A 10,930-nucleotide genomic window follows, 5' to 3' on the forward strand; every position below is an offset into this window, starting at 1 on the left:
GAATTAAAAAAAAGTGTGTCCAAGTCCCTTTTTCTAAACCTTAAGAAAACACGAGCAACTCAACTAGTCAGAACTGGAAGTGTTTCTAAAAAAGAGGAATGTGTGGGTTTTTTGTGGGGTGGAGGACGATACTGTCTGAACAATATCATGCCTTTATTTGCTTTTTTCAAAAAAAAATAAATAAATAAATAATAAGTGGAATAATATCAATACAAATAATATGTGCCTTTTTAAACAGGTAAAGTCAGTTAAGACTAATATTTCTGTTCCTTGTCAAATATTGTTGGATCTCTGCACTGTAGTTTTGATTGTGTTGTTTTTTTCCCCACTTGATTTTCAGGCAAGTGTGTAACAAGATGCGTATTCTCACTTCATAAATTTGTGGTGGAATGGGAAATGGGCATTTCAAGGCCAATAAAAGCCACCACATCAAATAAAACATCGCGGATCAAAAGAACCAACGCATGGACATTTTTTCCCTCTATAAATTAAAAAGGGGGGTAGTCTGCCACGCTTGATCATGCCCTGAGTCCTGCCCCGCTCCTGCGATTGGCTGGACGGACACACAAGGGGGGAAAGTTTGAATAAAATACAAGAGCATGGCACGAGTGTTGTCGTTCAAGCTTGTGCGCTTGGTCCAGCAGCGCTTGAGTTGCACCGGGTAGATGAGCAAACAGTTGCAGGCGCACTCTTTAAAACTTTGATAAATGTCAAGAAAATTTAGCGGATGACAGTGATTGGTCTTAAGGGACTTTTAAATTAGTTAACATTTAAGTTCAGCGTTTCATGAAGCGGATGACAAGAGTTTTGGCGTCTTTTAAACCGTGCGTAATTGTCTTTTCTCTCTCAGCTCCATCCGTAAAAGTTTGCGTTTCTCTGACAAGACATTGCATGTGGAGGAAGGACATCTAACACCGGCATAAGATGACAGCGATCAGAATGGTTTCATCAGTGCTGGTGCTGGTGCTGATGCAGTCCGGAGCGCTTTGCGCACGAAGGTTCCGGGGTGGCCGCAACCCACAACCACGCCGCTCACCACCCCCTCCCACATACCGGGCGGACCGGGGTGACACCACGGAGAGCTTCCCTCTGGATTTCACCGCCGTGGAGGAGAACATGGATAACTTCATGACACAAGTGAAGAACCTTGCGCAGTCCCTCTACCCGTGCTCGGCGCAGAAGCTCGACTACGACATGAAGCTGAACTTTTTGGAGAATACATCAGTCACCTGCAACGATGGGAGTCCTGCGGGGTACGTACCGACTGAGAATACACATGTACAGTGTTATAAATAATGATTTGATCACCGGCAGGTCAGAGCAGGGTCAGCTGTGCAGCCTGAAGCTGGTAGGAATTGTTATTTTGCTTCAGCAGGGCGCAGCCCGTCCTGCTGGTCATCCTGCTACCCGAAGTAACCCATATGTATCTGGCCTGAGGACAGCAATGCTCGTCCCAGTGGTGCGTGCTCGCACAAGACACACGTTGTCCTTAGTCGGGCTGGTTTATTGCAAGTGTTCAAAATTGTTTTAAAGCTCCCAAATGCTCAAAAGAAATTGAAATGTAAAAATAAATTAAAAATAAACAAAAAATGTGGGGATTTTCAAAAGAGAGCAATGTCCTGGGACAGAATAACGGCACGAGATAAACAGCTGCTTTGCGTCAGTGAAGCGTGAAATTTGCGGATAGCCACATGGCCTATGCTTCATTTCCTTTGCTTCAAATTAGAATGCAGGATTTGCTCTGCAGAAAGTTTAGATTTAAGTTTTCAGACCCCCGCCCATCTCTCTTTCGCTCTCTCTGATTATTGCACCCAGTGAGCACAATGCTGAATTATCATTTTACAGCCATTTAAAACTTGTACAGGTTTCAGCCAAGTGCTCATCTTAGCTTATCATTTGCTTCTGGTAAAATGATTCTTCATCTAGAGTCCTGGTAAACAATGCATCACTACATTTGTTTGCATTGACATTCACTGTTGACACTGTTGTTAAGCGGAAATCCATTTGGCAGTTAGAAAGCCTGCATGATTTCTCTACTAAAGCGGGATAAGCCACTAAAAGCACATTAATATCAGACAGATCCACTGCCTCTTATATTGTATAATAGGCAAACAATGCTCAGTCATATAGACTCTTTTAGGCCATTTGGTTACAGGGAGTCAAACTGAGAGCTGCAGCTTAATTTGATTCATATACAAATAATACAGATAATTGAGTTATTGCAGGTGGGCATGAATCAAATGAAAGGCAGTTTAAAAAGTGGAATTTTTCATATTCTAAATGGCTTTACATGATGGTTTTCTGTAAGAGCCACAGCGAAAGGACAGTGGATTTAGTTGTGTCTCAAACCGTTAACCGTTATAAAGAATAAGAGTAAAAAATTCAAAAATCATACAAACACAGTGAAAGAGCAGTATTTAAATTGCAAGCCTCTGTAATTTACTAGTAATGATAGAACAATATTGAAAAGCAGTGCTCTATAAAAGCTTTCCTTTTAATGTTGTATGTTTCATATCAAGAGGCTTTGGTGTGTGTGCACAAGAACTTATCTGGGACCAGTTCAGTGATGGCCAGACCTTTCTATACATGTCTCTTTATGGATTTACTATCCTGTCTAATTCCTGCAAAATCCCAAAGTGCCTGGTGGAGAGAGCTGTCTGTTAACACGGCAAAGCTCTTTAGAAAGCCAGAGGACAGTTACTGGCAGATGGCCGTTTCATTCACTGTTGTTGTCAGTTGAGATGCTAATCCATCAGCTACCAACAGTATTTTCCAGAGAGGTATGGCTGCAGATGCAATAAGTAAAATCATTCACAGCGAAGGTGGAACTGGGTGATTCATCTTCTGGAGTTTGCACTTGTTAGAGTGAGTGGGTTGATGCAGCGCCTTTTCCCCTCTTGGCTTGTTCAGCTTGCCAAGCCCGCCTTCACTTTGTTGTTTGGAAGTTGTAAGTAGAGTGCACCGTCCTCAGCCTAGATCATTGACTGTGGCTCGCAATAATAGTACAAGATGTTAACTGCAGCCAAAGTGTGATTCAGAGTCTGAGCAAACAGCTCAGAGCTTCAGCCAATTCTGTTTTCTTTAAAGTCACTGAAGTGTTTTTGGCAATCCCTTGAGTTTAGTCATTGGTAAAGTCGGGTGGATACTGCCGCATCTTGATTTTGTGGCTGAAGCTACTTTATACACCAGAAGGTTCTTTGATTTTCTTTCTGGTATTGATATTAAATAAAAATCCTGTTGGAAAAGGGTGATTCATTTGAAAAGAGTGTGCCCAGAAGCATGGGAGAATCTTGATAGCATTGCCCTCTTCTGGGCTGACAACATAAAGCATACATCTCTTATATTCTAGTGTGCATAAACATATTTTTTAAAGTCTTAGCTGGACACAAAAAAATCACTTTAGCTTGCCCAGTGTGCATTTCAAGGTAATTATCTTGGACATATGTGGGATGACAAAAGTAGACTGTGTGCTGGCCAAATGTAGTTGTGTTGTTTCACCATATCCCTTATCATTCCTCTGGGCGGGAACCTTGATTTTATCCATGTTGTGTGTGTTGACTAATGATGAACTCACAGTAAAGAGGCCATGATAGTACATGACCTACTCTTGCTGCATTAACCCTTTGAAATCTGAGCAAATTGGCTTGATTTGTTCAAACACATTGGAAAAAGGCAATGGATGAGCAATGAAATCAGACATCACCCAAAAATTAAAAAATAACGGTAAAAAGAACAAGAAGGTTATCTGAAATGTAGTTTAAAAAATGATTAAAACATATTTTTAAAAAAGAAAAGAAAAAGACAATTAAAAAACAAGTAGTTACTGGGAAAAATTGCTTAAAATTGAATGCATTTTGTAACATATTTATATATAATTACTATCTTTATAAAAACATATATATATATATATTTTTCCCCCAAGACATTTTCTTCCTATTACCTGTTTTGAATTAATTTTCTAAATCTATCTACCTTCCTGCAAGTTATGAAACATTTCTTCCAGAGTTTTTTTGCTGCCTTTTTCCTATATTTTTGAAAGACATCACACCACTTCGCTCAGATATCAAAGATTAAATTCTTGTGAGAGGCATCTGAGCTGAGTTATGTCACCTCAGGCTTTAAAGGGTCAAACATGATGATCTACTGGCTTCTATGGTACAAACAACATAGGGGACAAGATGATGTTTATCTCCTGTTTGATCACTATATCAGTTTCACAAGTGCAAACTAAACACACAACCTTATTGTTCTCTCCTGAACTCATTCATTTTTGCTGTTGGCCGTCACCTTTCAGAGATAGCAATCAACGAAATGACAGAACGTGCTTGTTTCGGTTAAAGGGATGATGTCGTATGTGTTTATATTTCCTGCTTGGATACCGTCACTGAGGGTAGAAACAGTGAGGGTATTACTTTTCAGTGTTTATCTCATCTCTCTGGGAAAAAAAAGCACCTTATCACAAATGTGGAATGTGATTGTATCTATCTGTTGTTTAGATATTGTCATGCAGGCACTGTAATGTAAACCTAGAGGAATTTAGAATCATACTCCTATTTAGTCAAACATTAATGACGTGTCTGCTATGATGTCCTGATGTGATATGACTTGTTCTCTTGTAGGTACTACCTGAAAGAATCTCGGGGCAGCCGACGGTGGTTGATATTCTTAGAAGGTCAGTATGCATTTAACTAATTTTATGTTTCTTTTTTATGCCCATATTTCAAATGATGAATAATTATAGAACATTTGTGTGATAAACTCAACTTTTTTTGTGTGTGTATCTCTGTCCAGGCGGCTGGTACTGCTTCAACAAGGAGAACTGCGACAGCAGATATGAGACCATGAGAAGACTGATGAGCTCATCAAAGTGGCCCCAAACTAAAACAGGTCAGTCAGTCTGTACAGTTCACTATGCTCCTACAAGCACCACTGTTGGCCCGTAATTAATCCTGAACTCCTAACATGGTTGGAAAAGTTGCCAGATTCCACTTTAATGTCTCAGTAATTAAAAGGATCGGATGTATCTGTCACCCCATCATAATGTAGCTGCGGTGTACCTGGCGCCCGCTACTGTAGGAACAGAGACGCCTCCCTCTCTCATTGCAGTGTAATAACTGTAATCCATGTGGTAATGATGATGAGGAAGAAGAGGATGTGTCTGGGAGTGCCAGGATGGCTAATGATACATGTCGATCTGTCTCTGCAGGGACGGGGATCCTGTCTCCGCTGCCTGAGGAAAACCCTCACTGGTGGAATGCCAACATGGTGTAAGTTGACTCATGTTTGTGTGTTAACTGACACTCGCTTTCAATCACAGCTGGCAACTTTAACTTTATGTCGCTTGCGCAGGTTCGTCCCATACTGCTCCAGCGATGTGTGGAGCGGCGCTACAGCCAAAACAGAGCAGAGTAAGACTTTACTGAATCATAAAAATGAACATGTAATCCTCTTAAAGAAATGTGTGATTCTACAGTGCTACTCTCTTTGTGTTGTGTGTAGGTGGCTATGCCTTCATGGGCTCACTGATTATTCAGGAGGTTGTGAAGGATCTGCTAGGCAAAGGTCTGGACAATGCAAAAGTCCTCCTATTAGCAGGGAGCAGGTATGTTCATGTGTGAACATTTTGCATGTGGTTTTACATTCAAAATCTACATTTTATTCATATTTCTGAATAGGTATTAATAGGAATATGTTGTATTTGTGCGTGCAGTGCGGGTGGTACCGGGGTCCTTCTGAATGTGGACAATGTGGCGGAGCTGCTGGAAGGACTGGGGCACACTGGGATACAAGTGCGAGGCCTGTCTGATTCTGGCTGGTTCCTGGACAACAAGCAGTACCACTGCACGGACTGCGTGGACGCTGTCAGCTGTGCGCCCACTGAGACCATCAAGAGAGGAATCAAGTATGGGACCCAGTGAATGCAATCATAAAAAATAGGGCTGGGTAACATGGAGAAAAATCAAATATTACAATATTTTTAACCAAATACCTCAATATTGTGGCCATATAGTAGGGTTACGCTTTAACAAAATATTTACACAATGAGATTTTTAATCAATAATCATCATCAATGCAGATATAATGACTAAGTGGTTAAAGGCAAATAATGGAACAGCTAGAACAGTTCAGAAAATTACATTGCGTCACTGTAATGCAGCCTTTAAAATGTGGAAAGAAACAACACTCATGATATTACGATATCCAATACCTGCGGGAATTTCTAGTCTTATATTGTGAAATTAATTTCAAAATATTGCCCAGCTCTAGAAAAAATGCAAGATTTTGTGATTTATGTTAGCGCGGTTACGGGATCATCAGGCTGCTAACCTATCATGTCCTATCTTTCCTTTTCACCCGCCCCATTAGGTACTGGGGAGGAGTGGTACCAGAGAAGTGCAAGCAAACACATGAAGGAGAGGAGTGGAACTGTTTCTTTGGATATAGGGTCTTCCCATCGATAAAAAGTGAGTTTGGGGAGTCATTCTGTCCCATGAAAACTGCACAAACAAGCCTAAAACATCTGCATGCCACATGCTAGATCAGATACCATATAAACAGTACACTATAATCTTATATCAGTCATCTTCTACTTCTTCCCTGTGCAGGTCCTGTGTTTGTTGTCCAGTGGTTATTTGATGAGGCCCAGTTGACGGTGGACAACATCCAGTTAACAGGCCAGCCTGTGCAGGAAGGCCAGTGGCGTTACATCCAAAACCTGGGCATTGAGCTGAGGAACACACTCAAAGATGTCCCGTAAGGCCATGTCTTATTTAATACATGGTGTTATTTATTTGCCAATCCACACAATTTTCAAACAAATTAGAGGTTGAAATGCAGCTTGTACCTGTTTTTACACACCACACAAATGCAAATAAGCTGGTTAGCCGCAGTAAAGTGCCCTTGGAGCAGTCTTGGGGTTTGGTGCCTTGCTCAAAGGCACCTCAGCAGTGCTCAGGAGGTGAGCTGGCACATCTCCAGCCAGTCCACACTCCATGCTTGATCAGTACAGGGGACTTGAACCCAGCAACCATCCGATTCCTAATAAAAAGCTACTGCTGCCCCTTTTTTTAGGAAGAGAATTGAAGTATGAAATCTGCATGGATTCAGATTGGTTTATGGGGGGTTTTTTTTAATTCTATTTCAGGGCTATGTTTGCTCCAGCATGTCTATCACATGAGGTTATCACCAGAAAGTGAGTATGATTTTATTTCAAACCCTCGTTTCCAGTGTAACATTATCAGGGGACACTAAACTTTGTGTTTGAGACTTTCTACGTGTGAGCTCACAGTGCCCTCTTGTGTTGTGATCTAGTTACTGGATTGACGTGCAGGTCAAAGGCACCTCCTTGCCCCGAGCGCTGCACTGCTGGGACCGCAGCCTCAACGACAACAGAAACAACAAGGCTCCGCCCAAAGGCTGCCCCGTGCATTTGATTGACAGCTGCCCGTGGCCACACTGCAACCCCACCTGCCCCACCATCCGAGACCAGTTCACGGGACAAGAGATGAACGTCATTCAGTTCCTCATGCACATGGGCTTTGACGTGCAGAAGATGGCCCAGCAGCAGGGCATGGACCCCAGCAAGCTACTGGGCATGCTCAGCAGCGGCAGCTAAAGGGACACGTGTACACACAGTATCAGCAAGCTAAGCCGAAGCAGGGCTGTCTGGTCTCTCTGGCCGGTCTCCCATGCCTGATACCTCCAACTCCACCTTTACAACCCATTCTACCTTAAGTCCATTCCCCTCCGACCTCCTGTTTACTTTAGATTGAGCCTCATTTAAACAAAGGGGCTTAGATTTCACCCACAATCCCTTTTTTCACAACTGGTGACAAGAACAAGGGGGCAACACGCCACCATGACAAGGCGCAACTCTCTGCTACTCTTCATTTAAATTATCTTTTGCTTTGTAAAAGAAAAAAATATCTCGAATGTAATCCAGTTTTAAGGATGCTCATTGATGTTTTTTTAATATTATTTTCATCCTTCCATATATATTATATTCGGTCATTGTTAAAAAAGAAAACACCACAATGACGTAAGGATGCTGTCTTTGTTAAGTAGTCATTATAGAGTATATAAGGATAATTTTGTTTAAACAGTTCTATAGTTTCTTGTCACAAAAAAAAATAACTGCATCAAGGCAGAAACAGGGACATAAAATAAGGCGAGAAAGGCACTGGATCAGAAAGGACATTTTGTAATTATCTCAATGGCAAGAACAATAGAGAGACAACTGACACTGATACTCCTCTCATCAGCTCTTGGTATAAAATACCTGACAGGGTTGAAATCTAAGTGGCATGTTTTCAGTTTGGACAACTGTAAAGTTACCACGATGACTGGTTTAATCATTTGCTGGAGCTGATTGTGGTGCTAAAGCAGGCCAAGAAACACGGTGGTCTATCAGTAGCTATACATACACCACAGTGCCATTACATCTAGTCTATACCTCTTTCTCACAGGCCGCGTCATAGAGGACTGTTCAAACCCGAAACACCGGGCACACGTTCATATTAGGTCAGTAGTTCAGCAATCCTTGGATCAATGCAATGAACATTTAAAGGGAGACAAATATCGTGTATTGTATATTTTTTTGAGTATTTGTATAGGTTCTTTCAAGTGTTCACTATTGTAACTCCCTTCTTATATTTCATAATAGAGATCACTTTTTAATATAATGACAATGTTGTATGTAATGATGTCTTTAAATGATGTTTTTTAAAGGACCTCTATTTCACATCACACCAGAGAAGGAAAGGTATTACTAATTGTAATTTTATTCTGTAACATATTTTTTAACAGAAAAAATCTCAAGCTACATTGGTAATTTACATATTTATTTTGTTATGTAAATCATATTTATAAGTGCTATTTTCACAGAGAAGTGATTCTTTGTAAATTGTAAATACATTGCTGTTTTTTCTCTTGGGTTGATTGCATGTCTTTGTATCAGACCTGAAAGAAAAGACACATTACATATACCACAAGGTAAATATTGCTGTGCAGTCTTGTTGTTGTTATTGATAACAGTAGAAAATCAGCAGGTTTTGCACAATTCTCATTCCCATTTTACATTCACTGCACAAAAACCTTTAGCAGGAGGAAAGGTCAACAGCTCCCTCAGGCTCCTGATGAAGTTTCTCACCATTTTGACATATCTGATAATAGATATCAGGCTTAGTGTACACACTGACAGTCAAAGGCATTTAAACACCTTACATTTTAGATTTCAAAAAATGTGGGGAATCTCCAAAAACAGAAAAAGGGATAATGACCCATAACTTGTAGGAAAATTAACTGATTAATCGATAATCTCAAACTTATTATAATATTATTATAATATTCTAACATCAAAGGTCTTATATTTACCGGCTAAAGCAAGTCCATTTTCACATCCATGGCTTAACCGCGTTGAATAATAGTCCTCTCTGCACTGTTAAAATGGTCACTTTCTTATGATGTGATCTTTATTCAGCAATGTCTTTTGTTTGGTGCACTCACTGTTGTTCTGATAAATGGACTAGTTGCCTTTCAGTCATCAACTGTATTCACACATACACTCAGACATCGATGCAAGGCACTGAACCAACCATCAGGAGTAATCGAGGTTTAGTTTTTTGGTCACACATTTGGTTAACATTTGGTCTGGAGGAGCCAGAAATCAAGCCATTTAACCCGCGATGAGAGCACAAGCTGCTACCTGCTGAACCATAGCCATCTTTATACACCCACATAAACCTCTGATTTTGCCTGCAGATCTAAGTGTGCCACATTCTCACTTTACAGTAACAGTAACATGCTAGAAAGCATTCCACCTTAAAAGTTGCCAGCAGTTGGCACAGTGTTGTTTTTTTTCTATAGCCGCTAATTTTTGAAAATTAAGAGGCAGGAAAACACATTTTTATTTTATAGTTACAATTAACGTGTTTAAAACTTGCCACATTATGAACAAAGGTTACATGAGACTCAAAACCAGCCACAATTCACTCCTGAGCAAGAGTGATGATTTGCTATCGACCAAATGACCGTGATGTTTCTGGTTCCAACTTTTTGCACTGCATTAGTGTGCTTGGTAGCCTAACAGGGATGATTAAAAAAACTGAGTCAGCAAGGAGCGGTTTTATTGGTACAACAACTTCTCACAACTGAAATGGAAAAAGAGACATTCTAATACCAGCGAACTGAACTGAACCAAACTGCTTGGTGGTAACAAGGCTGTAATACTGAGAGGTAGCAAAGAGGTGGACTGGAGCGCACTGACTGAGTCTTTATAGTGCAAACAGATATTTGTGTACAATTGTCACTGGATAACTGGCTCAATGATTATTTCAAATCTATTGGATAATGGATCCATAACCAATTTCTAAGTGCCACACTTCATGCATTATAATCACATCAGAAACAAAGTGCTATTTCTTAAAGTTACAAAGTTAAAAGTACAAGTACTGCATCCATGAAGTGTAAGGAATTAAATCATGACATAATATCATGACATAATAATAATAATTAATTCAGTCCTCTTTGCAGAGTAGTGATTTGATGATGGCATCACTTCTAGAACTGCGTGAGATTCTTTTTTAGTCTCGAAGACTTTTATGACAGATCATTTTATGACCATTTTGGGTGATTACTTTCAGATTTTAAAGGTAGGGCTCAGTATTGTGTAAAAAAAATTATGGTACTAGTACCACCAGTGCCCTTAAGTGATACCAATAGAGTACTTTATTTGATACATTTTTTTCTACTTCATTCTAGACCCATCATGTGAATGGAAGCACTCAGATGTGTAAACTTCCACCACAGTGTGGTGAAGCTTCTGAGGCAGTGTCATGATCTTAGGTTTTGAGTTATATTTGGGAATTTGTTTTTGGGGGGGTTCTGTTTGTGTTTTCCTTGCGTCTTGTTACTCATGTTCTGTTTCCTGTTT

The 10,930-nt window shown here is 40.3% G+C and overlaps 1 protein-coding gene across 1 annotated transcript; it reads left to right on the forward strand.

The window, feature by feature from the left end:
* Positions 1 to 627: 627 nt before the first annotated feature.
* On the forward strand, positions 628 to 9,000 carry notum1a (notum, palmitoleoyl-protein carboxylesterase a). The gene is made up of 11 exons (XM_042505529.2): positions 628 to 1,253; positions 4,620 to 4,672; positions 4,792 to 4,887; positions 5,207 to 5,267; positions 5,350 to 5,408; positions 5,500 to 5,602; positions 5,711 to 5,902; positions 6,367 to 6,464; positions 6,606 to 6,753; positions 7,145 to 7,192; positions 7,312 to 9,000. The coding sequence occupies exons 1-11, from the start codon at positions 925 to 927 to the stop codon at positions 7,613 to 7,615; spliced, it is 1,491 nt and encodes a 496-aa protein (XP_042361463.1). The 5' UTR covers positions 628 to 924; the 3' UTR covers positions 7,616 to 9,000.
* Positions 9,001 to 10,930: the final 1,930 nt, after the last annotated feature.

The sequence above is a fragment of the Plectropomus leopardus genome, chromosome 18, assembly GCF_026936395.1.
Source record: "Plectropomus leopardus strain MGB_pleo_1.0 chromosome 18, ASM2693639v1, whole genome shotgun sequence".
In the NCBI taxonomy this organism is placed as follows: domain Eukaryota; kingdom Metazoa; phylum Chordata; class Actinopteri; order Perciformes; family Serranidae; genus Plectropomus; species Plectropomus leopardus.